General features: G+C 46.8%; 1 protein-coding gene across 2 annotated transcripts in view; it reads left to right on the forward strand.

Moving 5' to 3' along the window:
* Positions 1–16,105, forward strand: part of ATXN1 (ataxin 1) — a 393,467-nt gene that overhangs the window by 369,536 nt on the left and 7,826 nt on the right. For both annotated transcript variants that reach the window (XM_080933829.1, XM_080933830.1), the window contains exon 7: positions 6,792–8,796. In XM_080933829.1, the coding sequence (XP_080789955.1) occupies positions 6,955–8,796 (1,842 nt within the window). In that variant the 5' untranslated portion in view covers positions 6,792–6,954. The remainder of the gene's footprint in view (positions 1–6,791; positions 8,797–16,105) is intronic.

A 16,105-nucleotide genomic window follows, 5' to 3' on the forward strand; every position in this document is an offset into this window, starting at 1 on the left:
AGGATGCACAGAGAAACTAAGGCCTTCCTTCTCTTTCTAGGCCCTTTGGGGACAGAGCCTTGCGCCCTCTAATTCCACAGTGTTGGCTTTACAGATGTGCGCCCACACACCTGGCCTGAGTATGCTTTCTCTGACACTCAAGAGAGCTTGCCTAAAAGACACGTAGGTTCTCAGAATTCTTAGTGCTCTGCCAGGGCAGTAGTTACAGTGGCCCTTGGGAGCCAGATCGGGGCCACCAACAACCATGTTGCTTGCCTAGGAAAGACAGCCTAGTTTCTCTTTTTCTGTCACCCTAGTACGTGACACTTAGTACCACAAAAACTAAAGTCCTTGATCAGTTTTCATACAGTACAGGACTCACTTGGACATTCTCAGTCCGCTTATCTCGGTGCACTGTTTTTCCTTTCAGGTGCACAGGGGTGGGTGGACCACTCTTTGTCAACACACTACAATGATGCTTCGAACTTGTGAGTGTGCCATACATCACCACTGGGTTAGTGAGTCCCAAACTTGGTATGGTGGCACACAATCAGAAATGCAAGGTCATCCTCAGCTACATTGCATACTTGTGAGCCAACCTAGGCTACCTGAGATCCTGTCTCAAAAATAAAATAAAATAAAAAAGTCCTAGACTTCTTCATTTAAAACATTCTTAAGCCAGAGCTCTCCAGCTAAGCTAATTGAGTTATTAAAACCAAGGCCAGGCATTTATTTTTATTCTCATTAATCTTAACTTTCTTGGTTCTATGCCATCATTTCCAGCCTCTGAGGATATATTTGCATATTAATCACAACACACTAAATATCCCTTCCAGCCTTCTGCTCCCTCTAAAGATGATAACCAGAACACTAATAAAATGTCGAATAGTGCAGAAGGGCAGATAGTGCTGGGAAGACCTGTCCTGGGCCCCATGATGACACTGAGCTTCAAAGGCCCACTGAGGAGACAGCAAATTAACAAAGCTGTGAGTAGGCATCTGCTTCCTTTGAGGCAGGCCGGGTCAGTCGCCCCTGAGGGCGTCTAATTACAACAGGTGCCTTATTTCTGGATACTGCAAGAATGCTAGGGTTGGACTTGTTCTTCAAAGGTAACCGAACTGAAGGCCCTCTGTCCCTAGCATCCAGAGTTTCTTCTGGTGATTGAGTCAAATGGCAAGACTTGAGGTAAAGTCGTCATGAAGTGTCACTGTGACCTCTGTCACTATGCCAAGGGTTCTCATCCTTTGTATCCACCGTGTTTAGGACAAGAAGTATTCTTCGTTCACTAGCTTCTCAGTTTTAAATATTTGTGCATGTCAAATGTGATCTTAAGGACGGGACCCAAACGAGTATTTGAGCCTTACCGACGAAGAAAAATCATCTTCGCGTTACACAACATTTTTAGTAAACCTACTTTGTGACTCCAATCCACCGAGTGAGACTGGGTGTGGAATTTCTCACTGTGTCCTGTGGCTGCTCATAGACTTGGGGATTTGTGGCACGTTTCATGTTTGGGATTTGCAGGTTTGTGGCACTGAACCGGCCCTAACCCTGATGAGCCATCTTACATTTCTTTCTCTTATTTGTGCGAGCCAGCGGGGGTTGCGGTGGGGGTGGGATCCAGTTCACTCACACTGAGAATGTCAGGACAGTGTGTGTAGAAACAGCATCTCCACTTATTCCATACTCTTGAAATGTGCTTTTTAAAGCCGTATGTGTCTAATTCTAGAAGTACCTTCCATCCTAGGCAGCCTTACAGTTTACAGACCTTAAAACCCGCGGCCCTCTATCCTCCGATCTGTAGCACAGAAGGACCTTGCCACTTCTCAGCCAGGATAGTAGGAAAAAAGAAATGGAAGGAAACTTGAGCAAAAGCATCAGGAGTCCTGTATAGAATGCACAGTAACCTAAAGGTTTGCCCAACCTGCAGACCACACACAAGTGACCCCTATACCTTTCAATGTGGCCCATATAAAATTATCAACTTACCTAAAACATCATCAGATTTATTCTGAGGAGGAAATATTGTGGAAGAGATCTCGTTGAGCAGTTCTGAAGTGTGAACTGGCTGAGGTGTGAACTGGCTGAGGCGCGAACTGGCTGGGGTGTGAACTGGCTGGGGTGTGGACTTTCTGAGGTGTGAACTTGATAGGTAACAGTGCTATGTCACGATTTTAAACAGTTGGACAGACCTACAAATTTAAATCATGTTTCTGTATAGATTTTGAGATGATGAGAGAAATAGTGTGTATCATAAAAGAAGAAACGACTAATATTTTAGGAAAAGGAGGAGACCAGTTAGAAGGAAGAAGGGCAGAGTGCAAAAGTAGAACAAGATATATTGATATGTATGTAATGAAAATGCTAGTGAGCTCCACTGCTCAGTAACGGGGCATGGTGCCCCCTAGTGGCTAATTAGAAAACCAGCAGGCTCCAGTACCATTTTGTAGAAGAGCTATTTCAGAGAGCTGGTAGAACAGAGAACTCGTCATCTCCAACTGGCCATCTTGCATGGTAAACACACCCACATTTAGGAGAAGGTTTAGAATGGTAGCAACACGGGAGCCATGGCCAGGAAAGTCTCTGGAGTCCAGACAGCATAACAAGATCCCTCTTCTGTTAAAAACCTATTATTCTAGGCAGAGATGGTTCAGTGGGTAAAGGCATTTCCACCAAGCCTGACAACCTGAGTCAGATCCTCCAAGACACACATGATGAAAAGAGAAAACCAGCTCCACAGTGTTGTTGTTGGATTGCCACATGCATGCTGACAGCACATGGGATGATGATGATGAATATCTTAATTACAAAATTTTTAAATGTAAGCAATTAGTACGATGTCCTGAGAGCTCGGTCAGTTCAACCTGGGACACTTCTGCATCTTTATTAATTTTTCCCTCCAATGTTTTATCAAAGCTTATCTCCAGCTCCAGCAAAGGTGCCGCTATTTCTCAGTGGGTGCTTTTTCAGAATGAGTTTGGATTTGTCATCAGTGATATATGACGCCATGAGACAGAGCTAAATGGGAGAGCATTTATTTGCTGGGTCTGATCCTCAGTCCTAAAAAATAAATACATGCAGTTGATATCTCTTGTTAGTTCATTAGCCCGGTTAGCGCCCAGGGCTGAAGAGCCAGCCAGCCTCTATCATAACGTAGTATAAATAAATCCCTGTGCCTCTGAGAACCATTCCAGCCTTCACAGGACCTTGCCAGCTTTGCATACTGCAGTCATGTGTTCAGACCGTTTTCTGTGTGTCTATTGCTGAAACCTCGTCCTGAATGTGTTTGACATTTTACTTGGCTCAGAAAGGACTTTCATGTCCCCTGCGTTTTCTTCCCTCGAGCTGCCTTGAGCTAATTAACCCATTCCCTGGCTGGCTGGGACTACTACTGTATGCAAATGCTCTCATCTCCTATCCTGACCTATCACTCATGAACATCCCTAATGAAATCCTGCGGTGTTTTATGGGGCAGTGCACCAGTGCTGCCAGCAGGGGCCGCCTGAACCCGTTCTCTGAGTAGACCTCTGCAAGGATTAAATGAGTATATTTCCTTGCCAGCTGGTATGAGAAAGTGGAAGCCGGACTAAAAGGATAGATCTGTGGTTAAGAGTACTAGTTGCTCTTTGTAGAGGACCCAGGTTCAAGTCCCAACAGTTCTGCTTCCTAAGGATCTGATTCCCTCTTACAACTCCTGTGGGCAATAGGCACACGGGTAGTACATATGCGGGCAGGCAAAACACTCATCCAGATAAAATAAAATAAGCCTTTTTAAAGTTAGAGTGTGGCAGTCCTCTTTCTTAAGAGTGATTCTCAGAGTCTAGAGATAAAAGATTGGCTTAATTTTTTTAAAGACAGCAAAAAGTAACAATGCTTTTAATACCTTTGGGGGTTTGGTTTTAGTCTGTCCTTACAATGGATTTATAATCACTGGCTATAAATGATGCTGTGTCCTCCTGATAGAAAAGTGTACTGCAGAATAAAGTTATTTAAAGCATAATTCCTTACCCATTTTTGTTTTTCTTACATCTTCTGGTACTTGCTATTTTTAATTTTGTCTGCATGAATAACTTAAGTCTTTCGACTTCTTTCGGTTTCCATCTTTAGTGGCTGCCCTGTCAGGGTGAGGGGCCCTTTCTTACTGAAACAACTCTGGTGTTCAGACATGGTCTGAACCTCCACTTTCCTGTACACGTTTGCATTCTCAGGTTCTGTCTGCCTGATCAAACTCAGGAGGGAGGGGCAGCTTCTGTGTCCTTTGTTACTTCCTCTAGTAGCTCTTGGTGATGTTGAAACAAAACAGAGAGTTATTAAACCATTCACACCCTGCCCTAGGTAAGAAGTGGGATCTGGAGAGGTGGCTCTTTGGGTAAAACACTTACCACACGATCGTGAGGACATGAGTTTGCACCTCCAAAACCTATGCCAAAACTGAGCAACATGTATCTGTGTATCTGTGTATCTGTGGCCCCAGCACCCCTCTGACAGAATGAACTCTGAACAAAGAATCCTTGGGAGCTCGAAGGCCAGCTGACCTGGCTTACACAGTAACGATAGACCTCTCACACCCGCACACACACCAGCTATAAACTGGGTGCCAGCAGTTTGGAGTTGTGGGATACAGGGATTAAAGAAGCAAAGGGTTATGCTGCACTGTGGATCTTGCTGATTCACCATAGACACAGCTTGAAGGGTTAAAGATTGAGAACTTCTGGTATGAGTTTGGTTCTGTTTGGAAAGGGTTTAGAGTTATCGTTTTGATTTGTTTTGTTTTGTTTGTTTGTTTGTTTGCATGCTTGCTTACTTTTTCTACCCCCCTTTAGACAGGGTCTTTCTTTGTAACCCAAGCTGGTCTAGAACTTACTATAAAGCACAGGCTGGTCTACAAAGTCCCAGTCTTCCTGCCCCAGCCTTCCATGGGCTGAGATTATAGACGCTCATGGCCACACCCAGTTTCGGAGTCTGTTTTAAAGCAGATCATAGGAAAAAGAATCTGAAAAGAAAATGTATTCAGGCCCCAACCCCAGAAATGCAGCTCCCCAGATCAGAGCTTGTGATGTTGCTCCCTCCGCAGCTTCTCCCTGTGAGGCAATACTCCTCTCTCCTACTGCTCCAGTGCACCTTGAAAGTCTGCCCCATGCTAGGTAGACATTGTTCACACAAGGGTGGTGACTCAGAATGCAGTGTCTCCCGGAGACTGAGACAGGAATTGTTTGGTACGAGTTCTTGGCATCACTATGTGGCTGGGTTTGGACACGTGGTTGTGATTTGTTTGGCAAATATTTCATCTTCTGTTAATAATGAGCAGGCTCCTACCGGGGAGAAGAGGAGGAGATGTCAGGGAAAGAATATTCCGAGACAAACTAGGAAGAGAAGGCTCGTGGGTAAAGCACACACCTAAAGTTTGTTAAGGACACGTTCAAAGCCTTGGTTCTGCTTCACCTACATAGACTTATTTAGGCACCAGTTTTATGAGACAGTATTTTATATTATAGCACAAGGAAGCCTAAAGTTTGTGGTCACTCTCCTACCCTGGCCTTAAACGTGCTGGGATTACATGAGTCACCATGATTGGGTTCATCTTACATATTGTGTTTGGTTCATTTAAAAAAAAAAAAAAAAAAAAAAAAAAAAAAAAAAAACTAGAATAGTTTTTGTAACTGTCTCAAAGATGTAGTGTTTCCTTATTAATGACTGCACTTGGAATTCCCTTGAGACTTATAGTGAGAATCATTCGGGGATACAGCTGCTGAGTTGGGGTACATGGGTGTATTGTGGAAGGCACTATTAGGATAGGGTGCATTATCATAGATTCAGTGTAGTTTTGAAGCCAGGTGAAATCTTAAGGGTGTTTGTTCTGGCACTGAAGCTGAAGAAACAGCCCAAAGACTCACTAGGCATCTCTATTCAAAACCTGCTCCTTCACAAAGCCCAGCTCTTGAGATCTCATTTGACTAAGATAAAGTTGCTCAGATAAAGAAATGGTGGGGAATGGAACCAACCTTTCTGTGAAAACAATTTGTAGAAATGCATCATCTACCCAAAAAAATGTGTGTGTGGAGGGACACTATGATCCCAACCCTTGGGAGGCTGAGACAGGAGGATTATGAATTCAAGGCCAACCTTCATTACACAGCCAATCTGAGGCCAGCCTGAGCACCAAGAGGTGCTGTAAGAAAAGAAAAAGTGATCATTCACCTTCCAAGAAAAGAAGAAAGGGATGGAGGACAGAAACGTAGAGAAATGTTTGAGTTGCTGAGTTGCCTGCTCTATTTTATTAAGAAAGTACATCTGGGCTGGAGAGATGGTCGGTGGTCAAGACAGCTGCTTACTGCTCTTGTAGGGGACCCAAGTTCCGGTCCCAGCATCCACACCCTGACTCACAGCTGCCTGTAACTCCAGTGTCAGGAGACCCAATGCCCTCTTGTGGTCTCTGTAGGCACTGGCCTACTTACATGGTGTGCATAAACTCTCACAGGCATACACACATGCAAATACAAAAATCATAAGCAAATGAGTAAATGTTTGAGAAAAGTACACCCTTAAACTTAGTCGCTATCTTGATTCTTACTGGCCCTTTTGAACAAGTAATATTTTATCTATTTCTAACACATGGGCCATAATCTGCCTTTGGAATTCCAACCGAGAGGGTCTCCTCTTAATCTTGTTGGTAATAGTGCTTTTGTTGGTTGGTGGGTTGATTAGTTGGTTTGGCTTGGTAAGGTTTCTGCCCCAGAGCTGATGTTTAAATTTTCCCCCTCTTCTTTCTTTCTTGTCCCCATCCCCCATTCCTGCTCTCTTCTCCTTCTCAGAATCCGGAGCTGCTACTGCCAGCCTAGAGAACCCTCGGGGAGATGATTCCTCATGAAGGGCCTGGATCCCCTACAGAAATCCAATGTGACTCTCTGTTTATCAGACTAAAACCAGAGCTAGATAGACAGTGAAACAGCCACCGTGGAGGGGGAACGGCGAAAAATGAAATCCAACCAAGAGCGGAGCAATGAATGCCTGCCTCCCAAGAAACGTGAGATCCCTGCCACCAGCCGGCCCTCTGAGGAGAAGGCTACTGCTCTGCCCAGCGATAACCACTGTGTGGAGGGTGTGGCATGGCTCCCCAGCACCCCCAGCAGCCGCGGCCATGGGGGTGGACGTCATGGGCCAGCAGGGACTTCCGGGGAGCATGGTTTACAAGGAATGGGTTTACATAAAGCACTGTCCACAGGGCTGGATTACTCCCCACCCAGTGCCCCCAGGTCAGTCCCCACAGCCAACACGATGCCCACCGTGTACCCTCCTCCTCCGTCAGGGACCCCGGTGTCTCCTGTGCAGTATGCCCACCTATCACATACCTTCCAGTTCATTGGGTCCTCCCAATACAGTGGGCCTTATGCGGGCTTTATCCCTTCCCAGCTGATCTCCCCATCAGGCAACTCGGTCACCAGTGCAGTGGCCTCAGCCGCAGGGGCCACCACTCCATCACAGCGCTCCCAGCTGGAGGCATATTCCACCCTGCTGGCCAACATGGGCAGTCTGAGCCAGGCACCAGGACATAAGGTTGAGCCCCCACCGCAGCAGCACCTCAGCAGGGCTGCGGGATTAGTCAACCCGGGGTCCCCTCCACCCACCCAGCAGAACCAGTACATTCATATCTCCAGCTCTCCACAGAGCTCTGGGCGGGCAACATCTCCTCCACCCATCCCGGTCCACCTCCATCCCCATCAGACGATGATCCCGCACACACTTACCCTGGGGCCTTCATCCCAGGTGGTTGTGCAATACAGTGACGCTGGAGGCCACTTTGTTCCTCGAGAGTCCACCAAAAAAGCAGAAAGCAGCAGGCTGCAGCAGGCTATGCAGGCCAAGGAGGTCCTGAACGGGGAGATGGAGAAGAGCCGGAGGTATGGGGCGTCATCTTCTGTGGAGCTGAGCCTAGGGAAGGCAAGCAGCAAGTCAGTGCCTCATCCCTATGAATCCAGGCACGTGGTGGTCCACCCAAGCCCAGCAGACTACAACAGTCGTGATACCTCTGGGGTCCGTGGGTCCGTGATGGTCCTGCCCAACAGCAGCACACCCTCAGCCGACCTGGAGGCACAGCAGGCCACGCACCGAGAGGCCTCCCCATCCACCCTCAATGACAAGAGTGGCCTGCACCTAGGGAAGCCCGGCCATAGGTCCTATGCGCTGTCCCCCCACACGGTCATTCAGACTACACACAGCGCGTCAGAGCCTCTCCCGGTGGGCCTATCAGCCACGGCCTTCTATGCTGGCACTCAGCCCCCTGTCATCGGCTACCTGAGTGGCCAGCAGCAAGCAATCACCTATGCTGGTGGTCTGCCCCAGCACCTGGTGATCCCAGGTACCCAGCCCCTGCTCATCCCAGTGGGCAGCCCTGACATGGACACACCTGGGGCAGCCTCGGCCATAGTGACGTCATCACCCCAGTTCGCTGCAGTACCTCACACGTTCGTCACCACCGCCCTGCCCAAGAGCGAGAACTTCAACCCAGAGGCTCTGGTCACCCAGGCTGCCTACCCAGCCATGGTGCAGGCCCAGATCCACCTGCCGGTGGTGCAGTCCGTGGCATCCCCTGCTACGGCATCCCCCACGCTGCCGCCATATTTCATGAAAGGCTCCATCATCCAGCTGGCCAACGGGGAGCTGAAGAAAGTGGAGGACCTGAAGACGGAGGATTTCATCCAGAGTGCAGAGATTAGCAATGACCTTAAGATCGACTCCAGTACTGTGGAGAGGATCGAGGATAGCCACAGCCCTGGTGTGGCCGTGATACAATTTGCTGTTGGTGAACACCGAGCCCAGGTAACCCTCACCAGGGTCTTACAGGTAGGGGGCCCCCACCCCTGTTCTGTCATCTAAAGGCTTTTGGCAGGTAGGGTTCCTGTTGTCACCCCGGGATCAGGATGTGATATGGAAGAGGAGAGAGGGGAGGGAGGGGGAGGGGGAGCGCCTTCAGTGCTAGAGAGCTCCCTCAAGAGAGAGCCTCTACAGATAATATGGCAGGTCCTGAAGATGTGTCAGGGGGTGGGGCTCTTATAGGTTTGGGGTCATATGAGGAGGGGCTTGGAATAGCTTAATACCACATGACCTAGACTAGGTGCCAAAAATCACAAAGTAGGAAAACACAGACACCCAGTATGTCCTCAGCTTTACAGCATCTAACTGATGTCCATGAACCTCTGATCCCCCTGCCTCCATCTCCAGAGTTACGGGATTGCAGGCATGTACCACCATGCCTAGTTTATTCAGTATTGGGAATCAAACCCAGGACCTTATGTCTGCTAGACAAGGACTCTCCTGACTGAACTACAACCTCCTTTCCAGATTAAATCATCTTCCGGCATTTACTCCAGAGCCTATTCATGTAGAACAGCAGCTTTACTGACTGCATGGCTGAGAGTAAGCCAGGCTGTCGCCCCATCTCCACCATGGGCACATCTCCCAAAAGACCAGATGTGGATCTTGGTGGAGGTCACAGGCCCTGCTTCCCTGAAGCCTTTTAACCCAGAATGTTCTGTATGGATAAATGCCACAGTCATTCAGTATTTGGCAAGACCAAGAAAGTTTTCTGGAAAGTTCTGATTCTGAGGAGAAGGTAGTGGCGTGTTTATTTAGAGCACATAAGGCTATTTGCTCACTTCTCACGTGAGATGACATCGGCACGATGGGCTCTCACGCCCTAGGTGAATCACGGAAGTAAACCAAGATGTGTTCTTCCTTGGTTTTAGTTCTTAGATTCTGACCAGAGGCAATCAGGCTGGGAATTGAACCCGGCAGTCTCTGTGTGTTTGCCCCTGCTCAGAACTCTCCAAAGTGAATATAGAAACTGTGAAGAGTCTGGCTTCCCTGTGAGGTCAGTCCCTGCTCCCCCACCACACACACACACACACACACACACACACAGCATTTCTGACAGCGGGAGTCCCAGCAGCGTGATGAACAGACAGACTATCCGTGTCTCTCCTGCGATAGAAAACGTTATTGCAAAGCTAGACCGGAGGCCTGTGGTCTGCTAATGAGACTTCTTGGGTTTGAGGCCACCGAAATCAAAGCACAAAGTGCAGACCCAACCAGTGATTTGTGGCTTTATTTTAGAAGCCTATCAGAGATCGGCTGACATCATCACAGCTGAAGTGCTCCACAAGTCCTGCCTGCACGAGTAGCAGGCTTGGACTCACAGGGCCAGAAGGGAGAGAGTGGGAGCCTGGTAAGGGAGAAAGAATGACAGCAGACTTAACTGATCTTGCAGTGGCTGCCCTCCCTCCCCAGCATCTCCATGAAGACCTTTCTCCCTACCCTGAGCAGATGTGCACGTCTCTGCAACTGGTTAGCTACAGCTCACAGCAGCACCCACCGGGAACTCTAGAGAGAAGAAAATTGTTGGACTTCGGGGGCAAAACTCACAAAATCATTTAGGGAACTAGTAGAAGGAAGATGGTTTCTCTCAGACAGAAATGGCTTTGTGACCCGGGACATAAATCCTGCAGGAGCAGAGACCTGCAAGGATGGTTGGCTTCAGACAACCTTCAAGGTCTTTCCCAGAGAACACTGCGGGTGGTGAGGAGAGCTTGAAGCCCAGATGTGCATTTGTGTGGGGCAAGGGACTTTTCCCAATGGCCCCAACCCCGGGCTGATGGCGTGCTCTCTCTCCTCTAAAACAGGATGCTGTAGAAAGACAAATACTCTGCTTGTAGAGTTTGGTTTTGCGTTTCATTGTTATTTTGGATTTTTCAATTTTGCGTGAGTTTTTCTGTCTGTCTGTCTATGTGTGTACATATGTGTATGTGGTGTCTGTATATGTGTATCTATGTTGTATATGTGTATATGTGTGTGTCTGTGTATGGTGTATGGTCCATCTGTCTGTCTATGGAGTGTATGTGTATATATATGTCTGTGGTGTACATTCGTGTCTGTCTCCTATGTGATATGTGTATGTATAGTGTGTATGTGTCTATCTGCCTGTAGAGTTTATGTGTGTGTGTTTCTGTCATGTGTGTGTGTGTCTGTCTATAGTGTGTAAGTGTGTGTGTCTATGGTGTGTTTCTATGGTGTGTGTGTATGTATGTGTGTGTGTGTATTGGGGTCTAGCTCCTTGTACATCACCAGGCAAGAACTGTACTAAAAAGCTTTCTCTCCTTCACCTTCATCTGTTTGTTTGCTTGTTTTTGTTTTAAGCCTTTGGCTTCCTGTCTTACAGAAAAAACTTGGTTGTTTTTAATTTGCTTCAGTGATCAAAAGTTAAAAGTATATTCAGGGGAGATCCCAGTGACAACCAGCTAATCAGACATGGATATTGTAAAAAAAAAAAAAAAAAAAAAAAAAAAAAGTAGGGGTCTGTGTTGTTGAGTGTGTGAGTGTGTGTGGGGGACATTATATGTATAAGAGTGTAGGTGGAAAAGCCCATAGACCCACGAGAAGGCTGTTGGTTGTCTATCTCTTTACCTCTCTCTCTCCCTCCCTGTCTTACTACCTTCAGATGGGGACTCTTTCCTTTAGTCTGGTCAAGCCCTGCAAATGTCTGTTCTCCAATGCTCGAGTTACAAATATGCATAGCCACCCGGGATTTTTACGTAGATGTTGGGGATGCAAACTCATGTTCTCTTGATTGCATGGCAAAATACCCTTACCCAAGGAGCCATGATCCCACGCCCTTGGCCGCTGTTTTTAAGGAGCTGAATCCTAACTTCTCTTGTGAAAAGATGCCTCTAACGTTGCCTCTGTCTGGCATTTATGATGAGGAAGAAGTAATATAGTAGGAAAATGCTTTTCTGTGTCCGTCACCCACCATCTCCGTGGCTGTGCTACATAGTGCGCTACTGTTAAACCCTTGTAGAACAGCGCTGTGGGAAGGCTATAAGCATCTGTCCCTGTCACTGTGTTTGCCGAGGAAAGCAAGCCTCTTTCCTCTCTAGGTGGACAAGTGACACACTCCACAAAGGCGGGGACGATGCTCCTGCTGTGTCTCGGTTCAGCCTGGGAACTCCATGGGCATCAGATTTTTTTCTTTGGGTTTGTTCCCAAAAATATAACCCACCTCCTGTTCTCTGGGTATTGAGCCATAAGCCTAGAACATGTCTGAGCTATGGGATCCAGGGGAAAAGGAAAAAAAAGAATTAGTATCGTGGTATGGCTAAGTAGGAAGCATGCTATAAAATGGGGAAATGCATTTGTAGATACTTCAAGCCCAAGATGTCTCACTCTGATTCTGCCCCCCCCCCCCATACCCGGCAGCCCTGGCACTGGGCACAGTATCCAATATCCTGTAAGCAGCTTTGACCCTGAAAAAGAAGAGGTTTGCTTCTAAGGAGAAAATGCACCTTTGCGTGCTTCCGAAAATAATTTCCAGAAAGAAGTCTTCTCAACACTAGTCAGAAAGAAGGCTTTCTCACTGAACAAGCCACCCAGAGCCTGCCTGCCTCCTTGTCTGCCCCTGTGCTGAGGAAGGCCATTGTTCCCACTTCTACTAGGCAGTGTAAATGGACACGCTAGCTTGTGTAAGCATGGGTATCCAGCAGGCAGTAGGAGTTGCACAGGAGTGAGGACCAGAGGCCCAGCCCTTCAGAGCAGCAGGAGCATGTGTGTACACATAAAGGGCCTTCGAGAAATCAGCAGCCATATCACTACTGGGAGAGTTCCTGTCCAAGAGCACACCACTGGCTGCCTTTGGCTTCTGTCCTTCGGTGTCTCATTGTGGGAGCAACCTGCCCATCTCTGTCCCTGGGCTCCTAGACATCAGCCATTCTGAAGAGCAACCGGGATGAAGTGTGCCCTTTGTAAAGTGCTCTGGCCAGAGGGAAGTGGCTCTGGCTGCTGCTCTCCTGGATGCTGAGCTCTGTGTTATTAGCGCTATCTGTCACTTCCCAGGTCCTCCTGAGGTGATTGCTTCCCTTGCTTCCTTGGTGGCTCCTTAGTAGTCACTGCTGCTTTCGTCTCCAGGGGTGGGCAGGTATACATGCAACTATGGCGGGCTGCAGTGCTGTGCTCGCCAAGTGCAGACTGATGGCTTTTCTCTCATTCCACTGTTTCTTCGTTTGACTGTTGTGGGCTGTGAGTCACTGGTGGCAATGTTTTAATGGATTAGCTGGATCCTAAAAGTAGTCCAGGCACTCATGCAAGCAGTAAATATGCCAGAATAGTCAGTCCCTTGGCTACCTTAGAAGCATGCTCAACAGCATCTACTGTTCGGGCTGGTAGAAACAAGACCAAATTCATGACGACACAAATGGCTGGTGGCCTGAGTGAAGGCCCTATGCTGCATCTATGGACCAGTTGTAGATGGTACCTTATGTCCTCTCAGTTCTGATGTCAAAAGGCTCCCTCTAGGAAACCACATCAAACCGTTCTTGTCTGTGTGTCTTTTGACCCATGAGGTGGCACAGGACTGTAGTCCTAGCTACTGAGGCAGGAGGATTACTTGACCCTAGAAGTTTGAGAGAAGCCTGGGCATCATAGTTATTAAAGAGAAGAAATATGTTGCTATTCAGTCTTTTGGGGGTGTAAGTGTCCCCTACTTGATGGTCTTATTCTTGACAACAAGGTTGCTTTAGACCATGGTCATGATGGCTTGGCTTTATTTCACTTTGTCTTAATGAGTCATCCAACCTGACCTTAAATTCTTGGCAGTCCTCCTGCCTCAGACTCCTGAACTCTAAGATCATAAACAGGTCCCTGAGGCTCATTTGACTAGCCAGCCTAAACCACTCTAGATCCAAATCAGTGAGAGACCCTGTCTCAAAAATAGACAGACAGACAGACAGACAGACAGACAGAGAGACAGACAAATGGTGAACAGAGCCCAAGGAATACCCAAGGTTGCTCTCAGGATTCTATGTATACATAGAAGTTCTCGTCTCTCTCTCTTTATTGTTAAATCTCCTGCTGGGGACCAGTGAGATGGCTCAGTAGATAAAGACACTTGCCACCAAGCCAAAAAAGGTGTGTTCAGTCCCAGAACTCACATGGTAAAGAAGAGAATCAACTCCCACAAACAGTCCTCTGACATCTCCACAAAGAGTGTGCATGCATGCACAAACACACACACACACACTAGATAAACAGTTGTAAAAATAAATTTTAGAAATTATTTCTAGTGTGCCAATAGTGGCACAGGCCTTTAATCTCAGCATTTGGGAGGCAGAGGAAGGCAGATCTCTGTAAGTTTGAGGCCAGCCTGGTCTACAGAGTAAGTTCTAAGACGGCCAGGACTACTCAGAGAAATTCTGTCTTGAAAAACCAATTTATTACTTTAATTAAGTACATATGTTTATTTAAGTGTGAGTTTGTACATATGAGTGTGGTGTCCTCAGAAGCCAGATAGGACATGGATGTCCCTGGAAATAGAGTTATAGCTAACATATGTACTAGGAATCTAATTCAGACCCTCTAGAAGAGCAACAGTACATGCTCTTAGCCTTTGAGGCAACTCTCCAGCCCCCAATTAAAATATAAAACCATCCAGGCAGTGATGGCACATGCCTTTAATGCCAGCACTCTGGAAACAAAGGCACGTGGATCTCTGAATTGGAGCCAGGCAGGTCTACAGAGTGAGTTCCGGGACAGCCAGTGCTACAGAGAGAAACCCTGTCAAACAAACATAAAAAGAAAAAAACCAAAAATCAAAAACCTTTACGCCGTGTATTAAATTTATTATAGCTGAGCTGGTATCAATAGTTTGTTACTGAGTACCGCTCGCATTTTGGATTAGAATTTACTCTGACTTGTGCCTTTTGAGAGGTTTAATAAATGCAGTGGTCCCTGTAGCCAGGGTCCATCTTACGGTACCATCCAGAATAGTCTTACCACTCTAAGAATCCTTCTCATGTTACCCCTCCCCTGGTGTCACACTTCAGAGCACAAAGATGTGCTAATCGTCACTGTTTCTAGTTTTGCCCCCTTGCAGAATGGTCTATCTATAGTTGAGATCACAGAGGATTCCGTTTGTCAGTCGACAGTATGCGTCTGAGGTTTTCCTCCATGTGTCGTTGGGGATTTGATCACTCTTACTTTTTGTTTCAAGACTAAATATGAGATCTTTTCTTTTACTATTATCTTCAGTGGCTTGTTTGTTTGTGTTTGTTTGTTTTGAATGTGTGTGTGTGTCTTTACTAGGGATTGAATCCAGGACCCCATGCATCTTCAGCAAACACTGTCACCAAGCTACCTCTCTAACCGATAATGTTAAGTCACATGGGAATAGAAAGCATATAAGCCATCCAGTTCAGAGTGTCGCAGCAACAGCTGTGAGGTCATTGACGGCCAGTGTCCATCATAGCCAAGCATCGGCCTCCTGATGGAATCTTCCCATTGGAGAGATCTCAGAGCTATGCCCTGACCTGTGACTTAGGGTTTGTGTTTGATGTGGGTTTTCTGAGCAGTCCCAAAATGCTCCCACAGGAGGCTAGGTCATGTGATTAGATGCTTTAAATAGAATACTCCCAGATCTGTTCATGCTTCACCAGAGAACTTGATGGGTTTCGTTAATGATTTTTAAACACTGAAATCAGTAACTCCCTCTCAGCCCCTTCATCCTCACTGTAGAGTGCTCTGCTTTGCTTCTTGTTGGGAACATAGTCTTGCAGATCCCTCTCAGAGGAAAGGAGCAGATAAAAAAAAAAGAAAAGGAAAAAAAAAAGATTTTGTAATTTCACTCCATGGGCAATCAGGAGCTCCAAGCTTAGTAATCTGATCCAAAGCAAGACTTACTCACTAAAAGCAGCATTAGAAAAGCTGATGGTTTCTAGCTCCGGGAAGAACTAGAGGGGGAGATGGTGTAACTTGGGGAGAGAGAGAGGAATGCTTGGTAAAGCAAACACCCTTCATATTTGTGGAAACAGGGAGTCTCAGGAAGGAAGAAGAGATGTGTTTAAACAACAGACGTTTTCTCTTCCTTCTGCCCTGCTTTTGGTGAAAAGTCCATATGCGTGTGTAAGGGCATGGCACTAATCTAAGATTGAAATATGCAATCAAACAACAGAACTATCTGTCTGTGCATAGTGTTTAGATACAGTCCTTGTTGACTAACTCATTACTGGGATTTTATAGCATTTCTCACACTGAAGAGCTAAGTGTTCAAAGCTGGTCCCTCGCTATGATGTAATTAATACATGCACGG

The sequence above is a fragment of the Micromys minutus genome (assembly GCF_963924665.1).
Source record: "Micromys minutus genome assembly, chromosome: 1".
Taxonomy (NCBI): domain Eukaryota; kingdom Metazoa; phylum Chordata; class Mammalia; order Rodentia; family Muridae; genus Micromys; species Micromys minutus.